The sequence below is a fragment of the Cebus imitator genome, unplaced genomic scaffold (genome assembly GCF_001604975.1).
Source record: "Cebus imitator isolate Cc_AM_T3 unplaced genomic scaffold, Cebus_imitator-1.0 Scaffold1, whole genome shotgun sequence".
NCBI classification, from domain to species: domain Eukaryota; kingdom Metazoa; phylum Chordata; class Mammalia; order Primates; family Cebidae; genus Cebus; species Cebus imitator.
Genome location: NW_016107316.1, coordinates 1661739 through 1688938, shown reverse-complemented (window position 1 = coordinate 1688938; position 27200 = coordinate 1661739). Strand labels below are relative to the sequence as shown.

At 41.0% G+C, this 27200-nt stretch overlaps 1 protein-coding gene across 4 annotated transcripts in view; it reads right to left on the bottom strand.

Moving 5' to 3' along the window:
- The window catches only part of TAF1B (TATA-box binding protein associated factor, RNA polymerase I subunit B), an 87832-nt gene extending 62703 nt beyond the window's left edge, over nucleotides 1-25129 (bottom strand). The window contains exons 1-6 of one of the 4 annotated variants that reach the window (XM_017525332.2): nucleotides 24935-25129; nucleotides 23151-23249; nucleotides 18995-19082; nucleotides 16228-16325; nucleotides 13085-13180; nucleotides 5253-5403 (exon numbers count right to left, since the gene is read on the bottom strand). In XM_017525332.2, the coding sequence (XP_017380821.1) occupies nucleotides 5253-5403; nucleotides 13085-13180; nucleotides 16228-16325; nucleotides 18995-19082; nucleotides 23151-23249; nucleotides 24935-24952 (550 nt within the window). In that variant the 5' untranslated portion in view covers nucleotides 24953-25129. Of the gene's footprint in view, nucleotides 1-5252; nucleotides 5404-13084; nucleotides 13181-16227; nucleotides 16326-18994; nucleotides 19083-20867; nucleotides 20878-23150; nucleotides 23250-24934 lie in introns of those variants that run through there. The other 3 variants (XM_017525358.1, XM_017525350.2, XM_017525340.2) reach the window with 3 other exon arrangements.
- Nucleotides 25130-27200: the final 2071 nt, after the last annotated feature.

The window sequence follows — 27200 nt, the reverse complement described above, 5'->3', positions numbered from 1 at the left end:
GAGACAGGAATTTTCTTCTCAGCATATAGTCAGTGGTTGGTTAAAGTTGAAGTATTAGGTGAAGTCACCTAAGGAGTAAGGGTAGATAAAGAAGCAGGCCTAGCAATGCCCCTGAGAAGCTCTGCTTTCTTAAATATAAACTCTCAAAATCACTCCTCAAAAATCCCTTTCTCCAAATTCTGTAAGTCCTTTCTTCATAGCACGTATCAGTAACTAAATGTTCTTTATTTGGGCATTTATTGCCTATCTCCTACTACAATATAAACACCTTGCAGGCGGACAGAACAGTCTCTAGCACAGAGTAGAAACCAATGTGCACATAGGCCCAACAGTTCTACTTTGAAGATTTCACCCCAGTGAAATGATGTGAAAGCCATGCAAAGGTTCAGGGTCAAGGAATGTTGTGGCAGCACTGTTTATAATACAAAAGAATTTAGAACAACCTAAATGATAGGAATAGAAGTTTAATTAAATAATTCCATGCAATGGTATACTACAAAACAATGTCCATGATACTTTAGATTAGTGGTTCTCAAAGTATACACCTGGACCAGCGGTATTAGTATCACCTGAGAACCTAATGGAACTACAAATCACTGAGTTTTAACAAGCTTTCCAGGTGATTCTGACGGATGCTAAAGTTTAAGGACCATCAGTTTTAAATGAACATATAAAGTCACAGATTTCCATAAAATAAATGTGTGTGTGTACACACACGTGGAACTTTTTTTTTTTTTTTTTTGGTATATTCCTCATAATATGTAAGGACCCCTAGTTAAGGTGGCAAATTAAAAACATACATTAGCCTCTGCTCTCTCCTGCTACAACAATTATTGTAAAGAGAATTCTTAAAACATGTAAACCTGAGAACAAATAATATGAAAAAGGTGACAAGAGCAATAAAATCTGAGAAGTCGGAAAGCATACAGACAGGTGATTACTGCCTTAGCAGTCCTGAGAAAGCTGGATTCAAAACCAGCAGTGAGGAAAGCCAAAAAGCAGTTTTCACTGGGGATCCCGAAAGATGGCTCAGGAATTGGTGAAACTCACACCCCTAGAAACTGCATGAAGGCAGGCCTAACACCAGGATGACTGCTTAAAATTCAGATTAAGAAGCAGTTTGACATCCAGATTCTTATCCAAAATCCATGCAGTCAAATGACTGCCCCTCCCCAGTCTTGGCCAAAAACTGGAAATTTCTTCTCCAGAGAGGTCTCTAGAATAAGGCCTGCCAGTCACATGCACCACTGAGAAGTGAAAATCGGGGGCTTAAGTGAAAGTTTACATCCTGAATACTAAAACAATCTCCCATTCCCCTCGGGCCTCCTTCTTCCTACCCAGTTCCCAGAACAGTGACAGCCTGGATTACACACCCGCCAAACAGAAGATTCAAAGCTCTGAGGAATCTGATCAGCTCCAGGGGGGAAAGACTGAAAGATGATAATGCTAGGAGGGTGGGGGGAGGGCTTCACAGAGAAAACAACCTTGCATACAGAGCAGAGACAAGACTTACCATGGAAACAAAGCCTTCTATCAACTTTTAGTCTCTAAGTAAGAATAGCTACCCTAGGCTCGCTAAACATATAAAAAAAGCAGAGGCCAAAACATCAAGTCAGGGATGAAAGATCATTAATATTCTCTGTGAAATAAAAGACACTCCACAAAAATGGAAGGGTAATCCAGGAAAGAAGAAGAAATGGGGTGCAGAAAATAAAAAAATCCAACAAAAGAAAAATGACAGAATCTCAGGATGCTGGTAAAGAGAGATCCTAAAGTCAGCCAGGCCCCAAGTCTAGAGGCATCATTCTAGATCAGAGCAGAGCAGAGGCTTCAGGGAAACGTTTTCCAGAAGATGAAATTGATAGAATACTAAGGTATTAAGAGATTAGAAGAACTGGGAGGAAGTGTGGAGATACATTAGTAATAAATTATACATTAGTGATCAACAGAAAACTAAATAAATAACAATTATCAACTCCAAGAAAACCGCAGATATACAGAAAAAGAAATCATAGTAAGCTATATGGCTCAGTCTAAATAACATTTATACATTTATAATAATTTAAGGAGTAAATACTGATCTAGTAAAAAATTATAGTAATTATATTGGGAAGAGAGAGAATGAGAAACACACACTCATATACTGGTGGCTACGTGCAGAGGAAGGACAGTGAGGAATGTATGAAAAAGCTAAAATGGAATTCAATAGCTAATGTCCCAAACCGGAAATCAAGATGTAATACTAGAAGCATGTGATATAGAGATATGGAAGTTACAAAAGAGTTGAAAATGAACGCCTCTTGGGAATATGACATTAGCTGAAGGTACACTACAAATTTTATTTTTTTTAAGACAGGGTCTTGCTCTGTCACCCAGGCTAGAGTGTAGTGGCATGATCACAGCATATTGTAGCCTCAACCTCCTGGCTCAAGCACTCCTGCAACCTCAGCTGCCTGAGTAGCTGGGACTGTAGGCAAGCACCACCATGCCCAGCTAATTTTTTTATTTTTTGAGAGACGGTGGTCTCACTATGTTGCCCAGGTTGGGCTTGAACTCCTGTGTCCAACTGAACCTCCCTCCTCGGCCTCCCAAAATGCTGGGATTACAGCTGTGAGCCACTATGACTGGTAGACTATAAATGTAAATTTTTTTTTTATTTTTGCAATTTTTTTATAATGACTTACAGAATGATTTGAATTATATGCATGTAGAATTTTGATTTAAAAATTTAAAGAATGAAGAAATAATTCAAATTTTGACAAAAACAAACTCTTTCCCTATATATATATATGAAGGAAAAACTTTCTGGAATGATCTAAAATAACAGTTGTGGTAATTTCTGGTTGGTACAATAACTGGTGATGTTATATTCTTTGTGACTATCTGCATTTTATAGTTTTATGTGGAGTTTCATTAATAATTACTTTTTTTTTTTTTTGAGAGAGAGTCTTGCTCTGTCACCCACACTGGAGTGCAGTGGTACAATCTCGGTTCACTGCAACATCCGCCTCCTGGTTCAAGCGATTCTCCTGCCTCAGCCTCCCAAGCAGCTGGGAACACCCATGTGTACCACCATGCCTAGCTAATTTTTTTATTTTTAGTAGTGACAGGGCTTCATCATGTTGGCCGGGCTAGTCTCGAACTCCTGACCTCAAGTGATCTGCCTGCCTTGGCCTCCCACAGTGCTGGGATTACAGGTGTGAGCCACTGCGCCCCCCAAATAATTACTCTTAATGTAAAAACTAAAAGAAAGCTCTAAGGGGTTATGCATGGTGGCTCATGCCTGTAATCCCAGCACTTTGGGAGGCCAAGGCTGGTGATCACCTGAGGTCAGGAGTTCAAGACCAGCCTGACCAACATGGTAAAACCCCATCTCTACTAAATACAAAAAAAATTAGTCAGGTGTGGTGGTGCATGCCTGTAGTCCCAGCTACTTGGGAGGCTGAGGCAGGAGAACTGCTTGAACCCAGGAGGCAGAGTTTGCAGTGATCCGAGATTAGGCCATTGCACTCTAGCCTGGGCAACTAGAGCTAAACTCTGTCTCAAAGAAAAAAAAAAAAAAGCAAACAAAGCTGTTAAACATAGGTAAACAAAACAATCATGATGCCTTAAAAGGAGCTAATATTTTTCCTTTTAAGGGTTTTTACAGGTCTTCTGGGACTACCTGAGCTCAGGCTTGTCTGAAAAGGCAGAGAAGAAAACTCCAGAAATTCCTTGCTGCCCAATTAGTGTATGATCCTAACACTTTACGCAAAAAATAACTTATTTGATATCTGTGTCACTATGCAGTCCAATACAGTGTAAAACTAATCCAAAAACTAAAAGAAAGCTCTAGGGGGTCGGGTGTGGTGGCTCATGCCTGTAATCCCAGTACTTTGGGAGGCCAAGGCTGGTGGATCACCTGAGGTCAGGTCTTGTGCTCAGATGGGAATACACTGATAAAAAAATTTTTAATTTTTGGAGGGCAAGGAATGTTTGTTGAAAAATTTAATTACACTTAACCACCCAGATGTCAATAAACAATTTCTTTTTTTTTTGAGACGGAGTTTCACTCATGTTACCCAGGCTGGAGTGCAATGGCGTGATCTCGGCTCACCGCAACCTCCGCCTCTTGGGTTCAGGCAATTCTCCTGCCTCAGCCTCCTGAGTAGCTGGGATTACAGGCACGCACCACCATGCCCAGCTAATTTTTTGTATTTTTTTATTAGAGACGGGGTTTTACCATGTTGACCAGGATGGTCTCGATCTCTTGACCTCGTGATCTACCCGCCTCGGCCTCCCAAAGTGCTGGGATTACAGGCTTGAGCCACCGCGCCCGGCAGCAATTTCTAACACTAGAGGGTTTGGAAAACCTGGTCTGTTTTCCATCATTAAAAAAAAAAAAAAAATTAAAAAAGAAATGTAGTAAAGGAACAACTAAAATTAATGAATGCTTTAGGAAGAAGGCCTATATTTTGATCTTAAATATATTCCTTATCTATTTCAAGTTACGGAATTATATCAGAAAGTAAAACACACATGTAACAAGGTAAATTTTACTCGGCTTGTTTTAGTCTATGCTTAGAAATTGGACATATCATCTTTGTCTATTTTACCATATGGCTACTTTATAACATTTTTTTGCTACAACTTTTCTGTAAAAACTCTGAGCTCACACATATATGATCTTTTTGAAGCAGCCTCCTTCTTTCTGGATCCACTTGATTGTTATGTCTCTTTAAAATCACACACAAAACAACTCACATTGGCCGGGTGCGGTGGCTCATGCCTGTACTCCCAGCACTTTGGGAGGCCGAGGCGGGAGGATCACGAGGTCGAGAGATTGAGACCATCCTGGTCAACAGGGTGAAACCCCGTCTCTACTAAAACTACAAAAAAATTAGCTGGGCATGGTGATGCACACCTGTAATCCCAGCTACTCAGGAGGCTGAGGCAGGAGAATTGCCTGAACCCAGGAGGCAGAGGTTGCGGTGAGCCGAGATCGCGCCATTGCACTCCAGCCTGGGTAATAAGAGTGAAACTCCGTCTCAAAAAAAAAAAGAGAAAACAACTCACATGGAGACAATGTGCCTTTTTAAAAATTAGGCTAAGATTTCATTTAGTTTGCCTTTGTCTTAGCCATATGATTCAGCAAGTCATTCTTCCTTGCCAGACCAAGTTCCCTTTCCGTGGAATATCAGAAGATCAGACTAAATTATTTTTAAGGGGCATACCAGCTCTAAAATTCTAAATGGTTTGGTTTTCATTTTTACCTGATTGCGATGCTTTGCTGATGGGGAAAGATTTTCGAGTGTGGACATCAGACTGAGATTCCATTCCACTTTCAAGAAAAGGAGAGTTGACATCACTTAGCAGCTCAGGCTCACTAGCCCAGTCTGAATGACTGAGATTGTCTTCTAATACCTGTTTGCAAAATAATATAAATAAAACTGTTGCGTAACAGTTTTAAACAGTTAATTTCTGTGAACTTAAACAATTCCTGACCATCACAAATACCATAAAAGAAACCCCTCTAGAAAACTTCAACTGTCTGCCAAGTCCCTTACTTCTGAAACATGCTCCTGACAGCTCCCAGCAATGCTTCTTAGAGAAGGGTCCCAGGCAAAGATGAGCGAGGAAACCGGCTGCCAGCCCTCCCATCGGGTCTCCTTCTTCTTCCGTGAACATCTCTCTTACAGTGCTAATATCTTCACCACTGAAAACATCAGGCATCAATAATGACTCCACACATGACGGCTGGCCTCTTTTTTACCAAACCTACCTGGGGAATTTTTGCTTTGTATCTTTGGTAATTCTGGTTCTCCTGCCTGAACTATCCCTTTCCCGCCTCTCTCTGACTCATTACTTACTCCTCATGCCGTCTTTCCAACCCGCTCTTCAGTGATTTCTCCTTTCCTTGAACTTCTATATATAGCACATATGATTTGTAACATGTAATCAATAAGGATATACTATCTTATGCCACTGTTTAATTGTTCACACATGTACTGTTGAAATGACAGAGAGTCCCTAAAAAGGTCAACTGGCTAGCTACCTAAATACCACATTAGCTGACATTACCTAGGGAAACCAATCACAGTAAAAAAGGCATGATTTCAACCCTGCAGGCCAAGAAACTTGATCTTACTACAAGAAGATAAGACTCCTGTTAAAGAGGATCATAAGACAATGAAGAAAAAAAAAACCTCAGAGAATGAAATAAGATGCTTGTGTCCTCTGTCAAGCATATCCCCTCCCTATAGGGAGGCTGCACCAGAAAGCTGGCTGATGAACATGAACATACTGAGAAAACGTCCACAGGTTCCCAGTTAACCACTGCCAGCAGCTGTACCACATACACTGCCTCTGCCTGATTGTACTATTCAAACTTCTGTCTAAAGCCAGTTTCTCTATTTGTGCACTTAATCCCACCCCTTTGTGTATTCAAAGATCCACATCTACTTTCTCTCCATTGTAACTTTTTCTCTCCTGCATCATTCCTATCAGTCCATAAATATGCTACCATTTATCACTTTTTAAAGCTCTCCCTTGACCCCAGCAACCATGCCTTTTCTTTGTACTTGTTGCAGCAAAACGCCTTGAAAAGTCCAGATCTGTTGTCTCCAATTTCTCTCCTCTCAGTCTACCTTATATTCCATTCCAATCAAGGTTTTGATCCCACTCTTCACTAACCACTTTGCAGCCCTCTTTCTTCTTGACCTAGTGACAGCATTTATCACAGCTGATCACTGTTCTCTTCTTGAAACACTTTGTTCCCTTAGTTTCCAGAGTGCTCATTCTCTCAGCTGTGCTCTTACTTCACATTGTTCCTAAGAATTTTTGTCAGTTCCTCTTTTATCCCAAACATCTTAACCCTAGAATGACCAAGAGCTCAGTTTTTGGTCCCCTCTGTCTTCACATGTTGGTGATGTTATCTGGTCTTATGGTTTTAAATACCAGCTACTATCTTCAAATTGTAAAATGTACCCCCCCACCACATTGGAACATCCCAGAAATCGAGATTTCTCTTACAATCATTGGCATGTCACAACTGAATTTGCAGCACTCTTTTCTTTCTTAGCGGTACTTAAAATAATGGTGTATCTTACAAACAATGGCATGTTAGGTTTCATACTAATATAAACTGACAGCTTCCAAAGTTATGTCTCCAGTCCAGACCTCTTTCCTGAACTGCAGACTTGAATTTCCCCTTGAATGCTTGATACGGTTTTGGCTCTGTGTCCCCACTCAAATCTCATCTTGAACTGTAATCCCCATGTCTGGAGGGAGGGAACTGGTAGGAGGTGACTGGATCATGGGGGCGGTTTCCCCGTGTGGTTCTTATGATGGTAAGGGAGTTCTCATGAGATCTGATCATTTTAAAAGTGACAGTTTCCCCTGCAGGTTTTCTCTCCTGCTGCCATGGAAGATATGCGTTACTGCACCTTTGCCTTCCACCACAATTGTTAAGTTTCTTGAGGCCTCCCAGCCATGCAGAATTCTAAGCCAATTAAACCACTTTTGTCTATAAATTACCGAGTCTCAGGTATTATCTTTATAGGACTGTGGAAATGGACTAATACAGGAAATCGATACCAGGAGTAGAACACCACTATAAAGATACTTGAAAATGTGGAAGCAACTTTGGAACTGGGTAACAAGCAGGGGTTGGAACACTTTGGAGGGCTCAGATGAAGACAGAAAGATGAAAGTAAGTTTGAAACTTCTTAGAAACTTGTTGAATGATTGTGATCAAAATGCTGTTTGTGGACGGGTGCAATGGCTTATGCCTGTAATTCAGGCACTTTCAGAGGTGAAGGTGGGCAGATCACCTGAGGTCAGGAGTTCAAGATCAGCCTGACCAAAATGGTGAAACCCCATCTCTACTAAAAATACAAAAAACTAGCTGGGCATGGTGGCACACATCTGTAGTCCCAGCTACTCGGGAGACTAAGCCACAAAAATCACTTGAACCTGGGAGGCAAAGTTGCAGTGAACCAAGATGGCACCACTGCACTCCAGCCTGGGCAACAGAGCAACACGTCATCTCAAAAAACAAACCAAAAAATGCTGATAGTGATAATGGACAATGAAGTCCAGGCTGAGGTGGTTTCAGATGGAGATGAGGAACTTACTGAGAACTGGAGTAAAGGTTACTCTTGTTAAGCTTCAGCAAAGAGACTGGTGGCGTTTGGCCCCTGCCCTAGAAATCTGTAGAACTCTGAAGTTGAGAAACATGATTCAGGATATCTGGCAGAAGAACTCTCTAAGCAGCAAAGCATTCAAGAGGGTGACCTGGCTGATTCTGAAAGCATTCAATCATGTGCGTTCACAAAGAGATGATCTGAAACTAGAACTTTTATTTAAAAGGGACGCAGAGCATAAAAGTTTGAAAAATTTGTGCTGGACCGTGAGATAGAAAAGAAAAACCTAGCTGGGCCTGTAATCCCAGCACTTTGGGAGGCCAAGGGAGGTGGATCAAGAGGTCAGGAGTTCGAGACCAGCCTGACTAACATGGTGAAACCTCATCTCTACTAAAAAAAAAAAAAAAAAATACAAAAATTAGCTGGGCGTGGTGGCACATGCCTGTAATCCCAGCTATTCAGGAGGCTGAGGAGGTTGCAGTGAGCCAAGATCATGCCACTGCACTCCAGCATGGGTGACAGACTGAGACTTCGTTTCAAAAAAAAATAGAAAAGAAAAGTAAAGTCCATTTTCTGGGGAGAAATTCAAACTGGCTACAGAAATTTGCATAAGTAATGAGGAGTGAATGTGAATAGCCAAGACAATGGGATAATGTCTCCAGGCATGTCAGAGATCTTTGAGACAGTCCCTCCCATCACAGGCCCAGAGGCCTAGGAAGAAAAAATAATTCCGTGGGCTGGGCCCAGGGCCCAGCTACTTTGTGCAGCCTCAGGATATGGCACCCTGCATCCCAGCCACGCCAGCTCCAGCTGTGGCTAAAAGGCACCAAGGTATAGCTCAGGCCGTGGCTTCAGGGGGTGTAAGCCCCAAGCTTTGGCAGCTTCCACGTGGTGTTAGGCCTGTGGGTGCATATAAGATGAGAGTTGAGGTTTGGGAACCTCTGCCTAGATGTACAGAAATGCCTGGATGTTCAGGCAGGAGTCTACTGCAGGGGAGGTGTCCTGATGGAAAACCTCTTCTAGGGCAATGCAGAGGGGAAATGTGGGGCTGGAGTCCCAACACAAAGCCCCCACCGGGGCATCGTCTAGTTGAGATGTGAAAAGAGGGCCACTGTCCTCTACACTGCAGAATGATAGATCCACCGACAGCTTGCACCACATGCTTAGAAAGTGACAGGCACTCAACAGTGGCCCATGAAAGTAGCCTTGGAGGCTGTACCCTGCAAAGCCATAGGAGCAGAGCTGCCCAAGGCCTTGCAAGACCACCCCTTGCATCAGCATGCCTGGATGTGAGACACAGACTCAAAGCTTATTTGGGGGCTTTAAGATTTAGTGAATGCTCTGCTGGGTTTCAGACTTGTACGGGGCCTATGGCCCCTCTGTTTTGACCAATTTATCACATTTGGATTGGGAACATTTACCCAATGCCTGTTGCCTCATTTCATCTTGGAAGTAACTAATTTGTTTTTTATTTTACAGATTCATGGGCAGAGGGTACTTGCCTTGTCTCAGATAAGACTTTAGAGTTAATGAATTAATGCCGGAATGAGTTACGACTTTGGGAGACTGTTAGGAAGGCATGATTGATTTTGCAATGTGAGAAGGACACGAGATTTGGCAGGGGCCAGGGGTGGAATGATATGGTTTGGCTCCCCATCCAAATCTCATCTTGAATTGTAACCCCCACATGTTGAGGGACCTGGTGAGAGATGACTGAATCACGGGGGTGGTTTCCCCCATGCTGTTCTCATAGTGAGGGAGTTCTCATGCGATCTGATGGTTTTAAAAGTGGCAGTTTCCCCTGCGTGTGCGTGCATGCATTCTCCTTCTCTCTTCTCTCCTCTCTATCTCTCCCGCCTTTGGCCATGATTCCATGTTTTTTAGGGCCTCCCTAGCCATGTGGAACTGTCAGTCAATTAAAATTCTTTTGTTTAGAAATTGCCCTGTAGGTAATATTTTTATAGCAGTGTGAAACTAATACAGATGCTAACAGAACTTAACATGTCCAAAACAGAACTCCTGACTTTCCTGGCCCACTTACCCTTCAGTTGATGACAACTTCCTTCCAGCTGCTCAGGTCAAAAACCTTAGTGTCATCACTGACTCCTATTTCTCTCTTTCTCTCACACCCCACATCCAATCCATCAGGAAATTCTGTTGATCTATCTTCAGAGTTTATATAGAATCCTATTACTTATCACCTTCAGTTCTACCACCTGGTCCCATCCACCATCATTTCTCATCTACACCAGTGCTTCTTAAACTTTAGTATACTGTGTATAGGAAGCGCCTAGGGACTTCTTAAATAGCATCCTTCCCACTCTCTATATTTGCTTGTTAATTTGCTTTTTCTGCACATTTTCAGTAATTTACCTCACCCAAGATAACACAGCTCAAAAGTAAGAACCGGGATTCAGATGCAGTCCTCTTACTATTCTCAAAACAGTTATATCCAAAGCTAAGGAAATATTTAATGGATATGTTTGAGAAAACTACATTTCTAATTTAAAAGTAATTGTTCCCATTTCCTTTCAAAATAGAGTATGGCTGTACTCTTGAAGTAGAAATTATCTTACCAATTCGTTTATCAGCTTAATATTTTATTTACTGAGTATTCACCAAGACTTTTGCATGATGCTAACATTGCTTTACACTTAAATTTACTCATCTAGCAAAACCTTTTTTTTTTTTTTAAATTTTAACTCAAAAATATTTAAATGTCAGAGAATCCCAGGTTCTGACGCATACTTTTTATATGCTAGGCAAAGTCCCACGGCATAAATACAATCAACAAATACCTTAGCTATGAAATTTTAAAGATCAAGTTCTTAGTAGTTCAAGTAATTCTTTTCTTTTTCAAGTGTTACCTTCGAACCATACAGCATCTTGTGATTTTCTTGAGAAGTATCTATCTCATGTATCAAGACAGCATAATGTTTCATAGTGGTGATTATAAAATATCTTTTCTAGTTATATGCAAGTTATTTCTCTTGTGAGTTTATTTAAATTCATTGTCTCATATTTTAAAACATTCTCCAAAAGAACTCATTAGGTAATTCCCCTTTTTAATTTTTTTCAGTTAGCTTTCTCAGGTTGCCGTCCCCCTCCCCCGCCCCCCACAGCCCCCTAGAATAACCATCATTATCTTGCATGACTTGACTACTCTTAACTTCTCATTCTTGGGATCAGTATCACATGAGGATACTCAAGCAGCTCAGAGGTTCTCTTTTGTCCATCTCTGTAACCTACTCTTCACCCAGACCTGGGTTTCTTAGTCCTGGGTCTCTAAAACTCTGAGTGTGGAAACTATGAGAACGCAAGCAAACAAGGAAACACTGAGCCAAATTCCCAAGCCCTTAACAAATGTGTATCAAACAGATCCTGAATCTCTTCTAGCCATATGAAGAGTAACCACAGATGAGCCCTGACTTGTGATGTTTTGACTTTACTGTGGTGCAAAGCAATATGCATGAAGTCAAAACTATACTTCAAGTACCCATGCAATCATACTGTTTTTACTTTCAGTAAAGTACTCAATGAATTACATGAGATATTCAACCCTTTATTATAAAATAGATTTTATGTTCGATGACTTTTGCCCAACTGTAGGCTAATGTGTAAGTGTCTTGAGCATGTTTAAGGTGGGCTAGTCTAAGCTATGATGTTCAGTAGACTGGGTATATTAAATGCTTTTTCCTTCTTTTAAGACAAGGTCTCACTATGTTGCCCAGGCTGGAGTGTAGTAGTGATCACAGCTCACTGCAGCCTCAACCTCCTAGGCTCAAGCAGTCCTCCCACCTCAGCCTCCCAAGTAGCTGGGACTACAGGGCATGTGTCACCATGCTTGGTACATAATTTTTGTATTTTTTGCAGAGTTGGGGGTCTCATTATGTTACCCAGGTTGGTCTCAAACTTCTGGGCTAAAGCAATCCTCCTGCCCCAGCCTCTCAAAAGTGTTGAGATTACAGTTGTGAGCTATAACGCTCAGCCTGCATTTTCAACTCAAAGATATTTTCAGCTTACAATGGGTTAATGGGGATGTGACCCCATGCTAAGGAGTATCTGTACCACACATCAAAAATTATGAAACTGGCCGAGCGTGGTGGCTCATGACTGTAATCCCAGCACTTTGGAAGGCTGAGGCAGGCGAATCACCTGAGGTCAAGAGTTCAAGATTAGCCTGGCCAACATGGTGAAACCCCATCTCTACTAAAAATACAAAAATTAGCCAGGCATGGTGCCGGGCACCAGTAATCCCAGCTACTTGGGAGGCTGAGGCAGGAGAATCACTTGAATCCAGGAGGCAGAGGTTGCAGTGACCTGAGATTGCGCCATTGCACTTAAGCCTGGGCGACAAGAGCGAAACTCCATCTCAAAAAAACCAAACAAATGAACAAAAAAAATTATCAAACTTGTCTTTTGTAGCAGAAGAACCATCTTCAACCCTAAATAAAATGTTTTATGGCACATTCATAAAGCAGTTACAAAGAAACTGGTAAAAATATAGTTGCTCTGATGGATGTGGGAGAATATCCAGATTTATTTTTCTTCACATAAAGGCTTCTAAGAGATGATAACTGAGCTGAATCTTGAAATGCCAGATAAAGTAAGTAGGCATTCCAAGCAAACAGAACAATATATGCAAAAATTCTTTTAATAGTACAGTGATAGAAATTCTATCTTGTATTTAGAAAATCAACCACAAATCCCTTTATGTTTCAACTGGTCTAATAAGATGTGAACATTAATTCCACACTGCAGGAAAAAGGTGAAGAAAAAAACTGTATTCCAGTGCTTAAATCAGTGACCCTGTCCTTCTGGACTCTAACAGAAACCTCTTAATTGAAAATCCTCTGACAAGCATCATAATCCCAGATACTCAAACTGGTCATGGACCCATCTTCATCTCTACATCTCACTAGACATATCTTTTAGTCCAACTTTTCAGACATGTGACTTACCGTAGGTTTCCTTCCAGTGGTATGAACTGGGTTCTTACAATATGCCTGCTTGCTCTTCTGAAGGTAGCGCTTCCAAAAATTATGTAAAACATCATTCTAAGGTGGAAGGGAAACGAGTGGTGGGTGACTCAGGTTATGACGACAAATGTGCAGGCATATCTATACCACAGTTCTCTTGTACTTTACATATTAATGTACATATCAATTTCCAGGAAATATTTTATACCGTATTTACAATTTGAGAACAAAGTCTTTGGTAGCATTTATCAGAACAAAATCTATATGTAGCGTTTATCAGAACCTGAGTCCCATAAAATGCACATTGGGGACTGATATGTTAAACCAGTGGTTCTCAAGCTTGAGTGTGTGTCAGAATCACCTGGAGGGCTGGTTCAGGCTTCCATCTAAATGTCCTCCTACCTGCTTTTCCTTAAAAAAAATTATAATAGGCCGAGCGCAGTGGCTCACGCCTGTAATCCTAGCACTTTTGGAGGCCGAGGCAGGCAGATCACGAGGTCTGAAGATCAAGACCATCCTGGCCAACATGGTGAAACCCCGTCTCAACTAAAATACAAAAAATTAGTCAGGCATCGTGATGCACGCCTGTAGTCCCAGCTACTCAGGAGGCTGAGGCAGGGGAATCGCTTGAACCAAGAGGCAGAGATTGCATTGAGCCGAGATCGCGCCATTGCACTCCAGCCTGGCGACAGAGCAAGACTCCGTCTCATACACACACACAAAAGAATTATAATATCATCATAGTATCAGGTACCTGAGAAACGCGGAAAAAAATCCTTCCTAATTTTAAATTTTAGAGAAGGAAAGGACATTAAAATCACCTAGCTGGGTCCTTTTCTTTTGCATATTAAGTAAATTAAGGATCAGAGTAAGAAGGCAACTGATACATGACTACACTTTTAGTTAGAAGCAAAGCTGCCACCAGGTTTACTAACAAGTCCCAAGCGAAAGTAAAACTAAACAAAAAAACTTTTCCAGCCAGGCACAGTGGTTCACTACTGTAATTCCCAGACTTTGAGAGGCCAAGGTGGGAGAAATTGATTGAGCCCAGGAGTTTGAGACCAGCCTAGGCAACATAGTAAGACCTTGTCTCTACAAAAAAATGTTTTTAATTAGCCAGGTGTGGTGGCAAACACCTGTAGTCCCAGCTACTTGGGAGGCTGAGGTGGCAGGATCACTTAAGTCTGGGAGGTTGAGGCTGCAGTGAGCTGTGATCAGGTCACTGTACTCCAGCCTGGGCAACAGAGAAAGACCCTGTCTCAAAAAAAACACGAAACAAAAAGACTTTTCCATTTATTTGTCAACTACTAGGTACCAGGCATCCCTTGGCTCTAACACAATATTGTAAGACAGCTATTAGCTTCATTTTACCATTGAAGAAACTGAGTAACTTGGCCAAGATTATCCAGCCAGTAAGTAGAAAAACTATGAATAGGATTTGAAGTCAGTTCTGATTCTAGAGCCTGTGTATGTGGCATGCTACTCAACTGATCAGGTCTAAACAGTTATGTTCACCGGCTAATTTCAGAAAAATTGCTTTCAGAATTAACCCCTAATGAAGTGAACATAAAGCCACACAGGAATAAACCCTGCTACAGCTATATAGTATAACTATATAAAACTATTTTTAAACATTTATGCATAGAATAACTACATAAGGAAAACTCAGATCACAAACCTCCACTATCAGCAATCATACCTAATACAATGACTATAATGGGTTAGCCCCTGTTGTTTCAGGTTTTTGAATTTTTAATTCTTAATGCCTTTCAATGTAGGCCCAGCATCCATTTAGGCCACGCACTGGAATCGTGGTTGTTTTGTTTTGGCTTGCCCCAACCACCAGTTTGAATAGCAAAGGCTCCTCTACAAATATTTCCTTGGTGACTGCAGCCCACATTGATCTTTCTCTGTTCTCTTTTTACCTTTAATATCACTTATGAGTAATATCACTTATGAGTGAGGTGGTGGCTCACACCTGTAATCCTAGCACTTTGCGGGGCCGAAGCAGGCAGACTGCCTGAGCTCAGGAGTTTGAAACCACCAGCCTGGGTAACATGGTGAAACCCTGTCTCTACTAAAATACAAAAAATTAGCGGGGCGTGGTGGCGTACACCTATAGTCCCAGCTACTCAGGAGGCTGAGGCAGGAGAACTGCTTGAACACGGGAGGCGGAGGTTGCAGTGAAACAAGATCATGCCACTGCACTCCAGCCTAGGTGACAGAGCAAGACTCCATGTCTTAAAAAAATCACTTGAGTATATCACCATATAAATTCATGTCTACTCATTTCACATATGCATAGATCCCTCTCCTCAACTAGGCTGGATATCTCAACAGTTGGTTTCCAATGAAGAATATGAAGTAAGTGAACAACCTGTTGCTAAAAAACTGGCTTTTTAAAGCATTCCAGAGATGACTTGTACTAGATGAAGGAATATGAAATTCAAGTAACTGCAGAAATACTATGTTGCTCCAGGGAGGCAGCAAAGTCAAAGTGTGGTCCCTGCACCGGAAGCATCAGTGTCACTTAAGAACTCATTAGAAATGCACATTCTTAGGCCCTACTCCTGACCTACTAACTTAGAAATTCTGGGACTAACGTCCAGTGATCGGTGTTTTATCAAGCCCTCCAGGTGATTCTGGAGGTTAACCACTGGTTTAACATATCATTGTCTAAAGCACATTCTGTGGAACTCAAGTCCTGACAGACATTATGTACATACCCCAAAGGATTTTGTTCTCAAATTGTGAACACCACACAGGATGCTCCCTGGAAATTAAACAAGCACATTAACACAAAAAAGGTACTAATAAACCCTCAAAGATATTTGAGTTTTACTTTATTTAACCGGTTGTTTCCCCAAGTATCTGAAGACTAAAACCTTTAAATTTTTCTTTCAGATGTATTGCTTATTTACATCCTATAGAACACACTTCCAGAATTGCTGGCCTACTAAAAGAATTAAAGCAAAAACATCAGAAAAATTATTCTTCCACATCAGAAAAATTATTCTTCCAGTAGCCCTAGTATTATTACTGATTTCTCCTTAGTTCCACTCTAAATCTTACTGTTCTTTAAGAAAAATATGTAAAATTGCATTTGCAGTCACAAATGTATTTACCTTTAACTCTGGGCCTACTCCAAGGTTCTTTAAGGCTTCTGCTTGTTGATAAAGAATGTACTGGAAACCTTCACACACATACCAATCCCAGCCTTTTTCTAAATGACAAATAGCATATTTTAGCATTTGCATTCCTAATTTACTAACTTTAATGCTACTACAGTTACAATTTGTGTTTTACACATTATGACTTGAATTTTTCCTTTTTTTAAAAATTAACCCAGAACTTAGCAGCTTAGTGACTTGAATTTTTTTGCACCATTGAAAAAGGTTTCCATTCTTATAGTCTCTTGTTTACAACCTAGCAAATGTGTAACCAAGTGCTGAAACTAAATATTTTATATAATTTCAGATTTCAAATGTTTTCCATTATCTATATTTTTTCTGAAATACTAACCTAAAGGCAAAAAAATGAATAGTAACCATGTTAAAAAAAGTGAAACAAGTTTTAAAAATGTGTATTTTGGCCAGGCGTGGTGGCTCATGCCTGTGATACCAGCACTTTGGGAGGCCGAGGTGGGTGGATCACGAGGTCAAGGGATCGAGGCTGTCCTGACCAACATAGTGAAACCCTGTCTCTACTAAAAATACAAAAAATTAGCCGGGCTTGGTGGCACATGCCTGTAATCCCAGCTACTTGGGAGGCTGAGACAGGAGAATTGCTTGAACCCAGGAGGCAGAGGTTGCGGTGAGCCAAGAATGCATCATTGCACTCCAGCCTGCGCAACAAGAAACTCTGTCTCAAAATAAATAAATAAATAAAAATAAGCAAAAATAAAAATGTGTATTTTCCTGAACGATGCCCAGCAGAATCCTAAATGAAAATACTCAGTCACTGCTTCCACTGCTTTTAGAAGTCGCATCTCACAAGGAAAGAGTGAACCTTTAGTGAATGAATTAACGAATGTCAAGATCTCATGATACAGGAGTGTAGAAATGGCAATAAGAACGTTCAAAGAAAATAAACTGCTCAATGGCATTCTGCTTTTTCTGAAATGGTTCTAGGTTATAAGGAGAAAATTAAAGCAAGGTACTAATACTGATCTCAGCCTAGGTACCAAGTGTGTGCTGGGTATTTTAAGTTGGTTATTTTCTTGAATACTCAAAACCACCCTAAGAGAGATTGTGAAGAAACCTGCCACCACAACAGACAGTTACATGTTTAACAACAACTACCAGCTGAAGGAAAAGTCTGTGAAGACCCTTATGTTTTACCCCTCACCACTGGAAAAATACTGTAACTCTTCCAAAAGCTTGCTATCAGTACTTTTTACATGGAGCTTCTGAGGTCTGTTACTAACTTCATTTCTTCTCTGCAGAATGCCAGAGAATTCAACTCTTCTCCCTTACCTGAATGTCACAAAGTCTCCCTATCCCTGCTGACTGACCCAATTCTTTCCCAAGAAGGGTCTCAGGTTGTAAGAGTCTAACAGAAAAGCCAGTAATTTTGATGGGTACATAAGTAAAGGAAGTTTAAACTCTTCAAGCTATATGCATATACTCCCTCTTCTTCTTGCATACTGTTCTTAGAAACTGATAAGGTTATATTTTAAATTCTGAGTCTGTGTTCCTATTTTCCATAATGGATGATATTTTGTTCTCTTTTTACAAATGAAGAAATGAAGGGCAATGAGGTTGACTGTAAGACACTTAATACCTAATATAAAGCACCTAAAGTTCCTTAAGAAATGTACGTCTAAACTACACATTTTAACTATTTAAATAGGTCAAGACCAAATTAATCAGGTTTTACACTGACAAAATTTAACAAAAATTAATCAGGTTTTAGCCTAATAAAAATAGTCACTACTAAAGGCCAAACAGAAACATGAAATAGCATTTAGGCATTCACTGTTATTCATCTAAGAATACCAATGTGGCTGGGTGCAGTGGTTCACGCCTATAATCTCAGTACTTTGGGAGGCCGAGATGGGAGGATCATGAGGTCAAGAGATCGAGACCATCTGGCCGACATGGTAAAACCCTGTTTCTACTAAAAATACAAAGATTAGCTGGGCATGGTGGCACGCACCTGTAGTCCCAGCTACTTAGGAGGCTGAGGCAGAAGAATCGCTTGAACCTGGGAGGTAGAGGCTGTAGTGAGCCAAGATTGTGCCACAGCACTCCAGCCTGGCAATAAAGCAAGACTCCATCTCCAAAAAAAAAAAAGAATGTCAATGTATTTTATATAAATATTTCATAAACACACATATAAATAAATAATTATATATATTTTTAATGTGTGTGTATCCTTAAAGCTATCTCATATAGAAGAGTCCCCATTATCATCAGCCTCATTTCAAATTTGGCAATTTGGTCCTACGTACCTAGTCACGAAAATAAAAAGCATCAGTTACACTTTACCTAAGATCCTTCTCAATAATGGTTAATTTTATGGACTCACTGGATTGATAAAATACTTTACCTTTCAAAGCACACTCATGCTGGGGCCATTTTAAGGGAAAATAATTTTCCCAATCGGTGTGTTAAAAATTCAATATGAGAAACAGATTTCTGGAAGCTCAATATTGTATTCAACTTCCGAACAATTCCACAGTTGAATTATTTCAGAAAATAAGTACTTTTTCCATAAAAGCACAGGAGATCATATTCACCACAATGAATAACAGACATAGAAGAACATATGCCAGTAGATAAAATCAGGCATTTTCTCTAGAATCTACTTAAAATTCCATTCCATCTCTCACATCATGAAGGTGAAAGATGTGAATAAAGAATGTCAAGCACATGTGAAGAAAGAACTTACCAGAGTTATTTTTCCTTTTAAGTCCCCGGTTGAGGGCTTTTATCTGGGCATGAGGAATAACTTCAGTGTTTATAACTTCCTTAGATCTCTACAGGAAACAGAACAAGACCATTAAAAAGATAGTTTTACATCCCCCTAGGCATTTTTCCAAGCATTTTCTAATGAACCAAACTGTGAGTGCCAGGACTGAGGATGGTAAAATCTTGGGAAAATTATAAATCTTTAACATTCTAGTTAATATTTCTGTTGTTTCTTGATTCAAAATTTCTCATTACCTAAAATAGTGCCTGGTATACAGTAACCATAAAGTATTTGTTAAATGAATAAACTTTTACTTTATTTATTTATTTTTTTTTTGAGACGGAGTTTCGCTGTTGTTGCCCAGACTGGAGTGCAATGGCACGATCTCGGCTCACTGCAACCTCCGCCTCCTGGGTTCAAGCAATTCTCCTGCCTCAGCCTCCCGAGTAGCTGGGACTACAGGCACGCACCATCATGCCCAGCTAATTTTTTTGTATTTTTAGTAGAGACGGGGTTTCACCTTGTTGACCAGGATGGTCTCGATCTCTTGACCTTGTGATCCACCCGCCTCGGCCTCCCAAAGTGCTGGGATTATAGGCGTGAGCCACCGCGCCCGGCCTGAACTTTTACTTTAAATCACTTTTTAACTTTTACAAACCAAAAGTCAAATTTACTCACTTTTTTCTCCACACAAAATACACTTCCATATTAAAATAACTTAATGTATTTATTGTAACTGGTAATGCTTCACCTACAGACAGATTAGTTTTGGCCTTCTTTTCCATGTCTTTGAATAATACTCTAAAATTGCTTTCATTTCTGATATTATAAAAGTACTCATTACATTTTATTTTTAATCAAACTTATAGAATTTTAGAATGACTAAAATGGTTAGTATAATTCATACCAGATTCTTCAATCCCAACTGCTCTCAATGGCAAGTATCAAAGATTTTGGCTCTCCCACAACTAAAAATAAAGCATTGAGTCCTTTTTTGTTTTTGTTTTTGATTTTTTTGGAGACGTAGTTTCGCTCTTGTTGCCCAGGATGGAGTGCAATGGTGCAATCTTGGCTCACTGCAACCTCCACCTCCTGGGTTCAAACGATTCTCCTGCCTCAGACTCCCAAGTAGCTAGGATTGCAGGCATGCGCCACCATGCCTAGCTAATTTTGTATTTTAGTAGAGACGGGGTTTCTCCATGTTGGTCAGGCTTGTCTCGAACTCCCGACCTCAGGTTGTCCGCCCACCTTGGCCTCCCATAGTGTTGGGATTACAGGTGTGAGCCATTGCACCCCGCGGAGTCTTTTTTTTTTTGAAAGGAGCAACATTTTATTCCATAAAGTAGAATAAATGTTCCCATTATGAGTCTTAATGCCAGAAGAAAGGTGAGGATTTTTGACCAACAGGGGACATTACTGTTTTTCTAAATTTAGAGATTTGGAATGAAATTTATCTTTTAACTTTCCATAAGAATAAAAGACACATCTCTACCATCAGGATTTTTGGAATGTAGTCTCTCTAATCACAGAAACCATATTCAAAGCAATTCTGGTATACTGGGTTGGCCACACTAAGAACGTAAGACACGTCAGAATAAATACAAAAGCCATCATCTAGCAAGGACAAGTAAAATTTATAAAGGGTAGCCAGAAAAAAAGACTTAAAATCTGTACTATACAAAATGTGAAAAAGCAAAAAACATGAAAAAGTGAAACATCTAAAACCAGAGCTATAATTAATTAAATTACTAAATGGCTATTCTGGAATATTTACAATCTATAACAATGTCTGCAAATGTTTAGATCAAGTATTTTTCCAAATTGTTATGGCAAAAGATTGAACAGCACTCACACATCACTTTCTCCATTTCATACACAGGAAAAAAGACAGATGGAGAGATTACTGGTGATTTTGGCTTTCATCTTCATAATTTCCACATTTTCTACAGTAATCATACACTGCTCTTGTAATCATAAAAATCTATTAAAATCATAGAAGTCTAGCCTACACCTTTTTAAATATCCATGAAACTCTTGCAAAAATATCTATTGTCTAAATTGAACAGATTTATGACTTTACAGTTTTTTTCCTGGATAAAATATACCAGGATAACATTTTGGTTCCTTTATCAATTCGGAAGGCCTTTCCCAGACTGCAGTGTGCCCAGAGCTTGAGAGTTATATACAGAGGAAGAGGGAGGGCAATAAAAGGGGCAGAAAGACAGGGCAAGCTGTACCATGACTTCCATTTTTCATAGCTGTAACTGGTTCACAGGCCATTCCCCGCTCACTGTATTTCAACATCACCACACTGCTCAACTCCAGGGAGCCCCAACTACATCACATTCTCACATTCTAAGTGAAGAACATGTCCAGAAAGACAAGAACAACTACTGAATTTGTGCAACACATAACTTTTTTTTCCTTTAAGCCTATCGTCTGAAAGGAAGGCAGTGAGCTAGGTTCTTGATCTTTATAAAGATGTTGTCCACCTTCATGAACTCTCCATTCTTGACTAGTTACTCCACACGGGTTGACAGTCTTTCAAAGGGGGAGCTAGGTAGTGGTATTAGATTCTTGCAAACTAAAAAATGACTGCAGCAGATTTGACCAAACAGAATCAAATGGAAACATTATCAAAACCAGAACTAGAAAAGCAATTAGTTAACGTAGTTCAATTCCCATAAAAATAGTATTCTGACTTCAACTACTAATGGCAAATACTCCATTAGACACACTCCTTCTTCACTGTGTGAAGAAAGTACACTGTGTGTACTATACTACAGTACAAAAGCAAGAGTGAGTAAAACTGCTAGTTCCTCACCACACACTGAAGGTGAGGACCAAACAATACATCTGTCAAGTGCACAATCTGACATACACAGACACGCACACACTCACACACACACACAAACTACAAAACCATCACTATAATCAACATAATAAATATCTCCATCACCCCAACAATTTCATCGAGTACAGACCTTTTTAACATTCTGTGTGACTAAATAGGAAGCAGAGATAAGCATTCTGGCTGCAGACTAAAGAATACTGTCTCAAGGAAAAGCACTTGTGTAACAGACTTGCAAGCTCAATTCACCAGTTTTTTCAAGGGAAAAATTTTTTCCTTTTACTCGCTTCATATATTTTGTCCAGGTTTTTCGTAGTTTAAGGAACAAAAGTAAATCTGGTCTCTGTTACTCCATCTTAGCCAGAAGCAGAAGTCTACTCGGTTACATTTACTTGTTCCAAATTTGCCTTTCTTAAGCCTGTATGGTGAAGATCACATTTGTTCCTTCCTGGCTCTGCAGACTTTGAGGAAATCCTTTTCCCCAGAGGAGAGTCCTGGCACGTTTAGCCAGTCCAGTAGCAGACTGTCTACACCCTTGATTATTTTGGTGATGCTGGCCTGCAGGTGTATTCACAATAGGAACTAGCACTCACAATGTGAAGGTGGGCTTGTTTCCAAGGTTACACAGGACAGTATGACAATCTCTACTTTAAGAGGCAGGTGTGATGGGTAAAACGAACACTGAAGACAGAAGACTCACATTACATTCGGGTCCTGGCTGAACACTCGGTATTGTGTAACTGGCAAACTCACTCAATTTGTGAGCCCTATCAATAAGCGTTGACGGTACCTCTCACAGTTTGTGATGAGGAGGAAATGCAATAACGGAGCCAAAAACACTTTGTAATCTATAAGGTACTATACAAAGATAACAGGATAACGAAGCATAGTTCCAAAATATTCCCAACAATTCTCAAGCTTTCTAACAGTCCATCTTCCAAACCTCTAAGCCACCATGACACATTAAAAAAAAGTAAGTACTAACTAATAAAAAGAAATGTATCATCTTCTAAGTACAACTTTAATTATTTCCCTTCAACCAACACTCTGAATAAGAAATCATTTATAAACGTGGCTCAACATAATCTCAAAAATTCATCCTCAATCTAATTCACAAATTCCTTAACCTATGTGTAACTACCGAAGACCACTTGCGTCCCTGGAAATTTCACATTGCATGAGTGACAAGAAGCAACCAAATTCTTTGGGACTTAGACTACACACCAGGCTGAAATAGCAATTTTTAAAACATATGCAAATTCATAAATGGTGTTTGTTACTTACCTCTGTAACATTGTGGCAGGAAGTGCAGTAATATTTGCCTTCATCAGTAAGACCCCATGAGACAGCCTCACACTGAGTACAGCGTTCTTTAAACTCTTCCTATGGGAGAAGAGGATAGAAAAGGTGTTCCCATCAAGCCACATTCAGTGCATTATACCTAAAGCCTGCAGTTCTACTTAGTGGGTTCCTGGAGACTTTATAAATAAAAAATCATAGACAATAGAAAATATATCAGAGAGATTATCTGCAAACAAGGAGAGGAGTGGTATGAAACCAAATTCAACTACTGGAGGAAACTTATTGAAATATGCAGTGTGAGAGGAAAAAAGAGAAAAGGAGGTGATGGGATAAACTGGAAACAAAGATGAGTAAACAAAGCTCCTTGAAAATGCTGATGAGTAAACAAAGCTCCTTGAAAATGCTGTGAGAAAGATGACAAACCTAAGCAGAGAGAAGACTTTTTAAAAATGCAAATACCATTTGGAACTCTTCCAGGACATTAAAAGCACATGCCACAGAGGAACTAGATTTGTACTAGTTTCAAATTTTGATTTATTCACTCGGCAACATAAGGAATCAACTATGTGCGTACTAGGCATTTTACTAGGTGCTAGGAATTCAAAACAAACACGGTCCCTAGTCTGGGTATACACTAGCTAATGGTGAGTTGTAACTATTAACTCATCAGCCTAGCATTTACAGAAGTTAGCCATCCATTATTCAATGAATATTTTTTGGGCATCTACTATAAGATAGTACTGCTTCTGTATATACAGACCTAATTCTCTGATTCCCAACTCTTTGGAGTTTGACTTGTTATTAGCGTTGAACTAATTATCGAGTATCATTTAATACCATCAAAGTGTGTGCCATTTGGCTGAGTGCTGGGGCTCACCCCCGTAATCCCAGCACTCTGGGAGGCTGAGGTAGGAAGATCACCTGAGCCCAGGAGTTCAATACCAGTCTGGGCAACATGGCGACACCCCCGCCCCTACAAAAAATAAGAAAAAATTAGCCAGGAGTGGTGGCTCGCATCTGTAGTACTAGATAATTGGGAGGCTGAGGCGGGAGGACCTCTCGAGCCCAGGAGGTCAACGCTGCAGTGAGCCGTCATCTTGCCACTGCGCTCCAGCCTGGGGGACACAGTGAGACCTTGTCTCAAAAAGAAAAAACGAAAACGTGTCATTTTACACAGTAGCTTTAAAAAAAAAGGCATGCCAAATTAATTTTGGCAACTTGGTAGTGTTCAGTAACCCCGTACTAACACTACAATGAATGAACCTGGGTGGTGGAGGGTGCAATGAGCTGGACCATTTGGGGAGTTCCCAAATCTTAATTTAGAATCCCTGCAGAAGACTGTGGCGAGGATTCCCAGAGAGACGGACAGGGGTTGTTACCAGGAGGCATCTCAGGTTCCAAGCCCTTCCCCTCCCTCACCCACCCCAGCATCAAAGGGAACTTGTAGGTGGTCCAGTCTCGAGAGGATGAGCCCGGTGGGTGGCCACCCCACAAAACCCACAACTTCATCCTTAAACACACCCATAACGACAAACACCACACCCTCCCTCACCCACAACCTCGCCGAGCCAGAAACTCCAGCCTTTTTACCAAAGCCGCGCGCGTACGCGGCCCGCCAGCCCCAGACCTCACCCCGCCCCGCAGCCCTGCGCCCCGCCTTCCTCCAACCGGTGGCCGCCCCAGCCCACAGCCTCCGCCGCTCCTCCTCAGCTTCTCTTCCCTCCGGCCCCGGCAGTCAGGGCCCGCCAGGCGCACCGCCTCCTTACCGCCTCCTCGAGGTCCATCGCGGCGCCGCGGCCGTTGCCACCGACGGGACCCGTTACCCGAGTAGCGAGAGCAGCTTCCGGGAGAGGCCGGAGAAGCCCTCCGTCCGGAAACGCAAGCCCCGGACTTAGGATTCCGTGCGCCTGCGCGGCCCCGAAACCGCACAATTGGGGGCGAGGCTCCCCGCAGCCCCCTCGCAGACTGTCTTCCTTTCTTACTACTGGGAACCGAAACCAACCAATAAGAAAGTGGGCGACGCCTACTGCTGAGTGATTCGATTAAACTCTGGGGGTGCTGCGCAGGGCCGGGCTCACGAGCGCGGGCTCTGCCCTCCGGGTCTCGCCCCTCGCTGGCTTTTTTTAAGGGGAAGAATCGGGGCTTGGAGGAAAGCTCACGGGCTGTGAGTTAGACATAGGTTTCTAATCACGGCTCTCCTGCTTACTTGTGCCTCAGTTTCCTCCTCTGTAAGAATTAGATGTTATCTGTGAGCCCCTTATAATTGCGTCTCCGCCGGGTGTGATGGCTCACGCCTGTAATCCTGGTGCTTTGGGAGACTGAACCGGGAGGATCGCTTGAGGCCAGGAGTTGGAGACCAGCTTGGGCAACAAAGCCAGACCCGTTCTCTAAAAAAGTAAAATCTAAATAAATAAATGCATAATTGAATATAACTGAGTCTCAGGTAGCAAGTGCTTAGTAAACTTAGCTCTTACTGTTTCTTCATTTAACACATTCATTCCTTGTTTTATTAATAAAACAGGCACTGGTTTGGGTCCTGGGGATTCAGCAGTGAACAAAGTAAACAAAAGTCGTTGCCTTCATGGAGATTCTATTTTGATGGGGAGAGAAAAAAATAAATAAGGAAAATGCGTGATATGTTAAATGATGATGAGTGCCAAGGGAAAAAAGAGGAGAATGGAAGCAACCAGGTGGTTTCAGTCTGGAACGGAATGTTCAAGAAAGATCTGACTGAGAAGAGGATTTTTGATATAGTCATATATCTCGAGAAGTTAGAAAAAAGGTTATACTGAAGAATAATGGGATGAAGGAAATATTTTTAGAAAAATTAATAAAAGAAAGAAAAAAAGACCAAAAAAAAGGAAAAAAAAAANAAAGAGAGAAAGCAAGCTTCGATAGACAGGCTTCACAAAGGCTTGGTGTGGTGGCTGGTGCCTGTAATCCCATCACTTCGGGCGGCGAAGGGCGGAGGATTGCTGGAGTCTAGGAGTTGGAGACCATGCTGGCCAACACAGTGAGACCTCATCGCTATAGGCTGGAGTGCAATGATGCAATCTCAGCTCACTGCAACCTCCACCTCCCAGGTTCAAGCAATTCTCCTGCCTCAGCCTCTGGAGTAACTGGGATTATAGGCACAAGCCACCATGCCTGGCTGATTTTTGTATTTTTGTAGAGACATACTAGAAATGTTGACCAGGCTGGTCTTGGACTCCAGATCTCAAGTGATCTGCCTACCTTGGTTTCCCAAAGTGCTAGGATTACAGGCGTGAGCCACCGCGCCCAGCCTGAAAGATAATTTTTAAGAAGAGAGTCTTAACAAACTAAGATTAGCTCTCTCAAAAGACAAATAAATTTGATAAACTCTAGAAAGACTGATCAAAAAGTAAAGAAGAGCCTAGCTTGGTGGTGCGCTCCTGCAGTCCTAGCTACTTGGGAGGATGAGATGAGAGGTTTGCTTGAGCCCAGGAGTTCAAGGCTGCAGTGAGCTATAATCAGACCACTGTGCTCTAGTCTGAGCAATGGACTAAGAAAATCAAAATAAACCGTTACCAGTGACATCACTAACCAATATATAGTGATATCACTACAAATACCACACACATTAAAAAGACAACTCTAGGTCAATAAATGTGAAAATTTGGAAGAAATGAACAAATTCCTAGAAAAACAAGTTATCAAAAGATATGCAAGAAGAAATAGAAAATTTGAACAATCCTATATCTGTTTAAGAAATTGACTCCATAAGTTAAAAAAAAAAAAAAATCTCCCTGAAATGGCATAGCTGGTAAATTCTACCAAATTTTTAAGAAAAAAATAGGCCAGGTATGGTGGCTTGCGCCTGTATTCCCAGCACTTTAGGAAGCTGAGGCAGGTGGATACTTGAGGCCGGGAGTTTGAGACCAGCCTGACCAACATGACAGAACCTTATCTCTACCAAAAATACAACAATTAGCCGGGTGTGGTATTGCATGCCTGTAATCCCAGCTACTTGGGAGGCTGAGGCGCAAGAATCGCTTGAACCTGGGAGGCAGA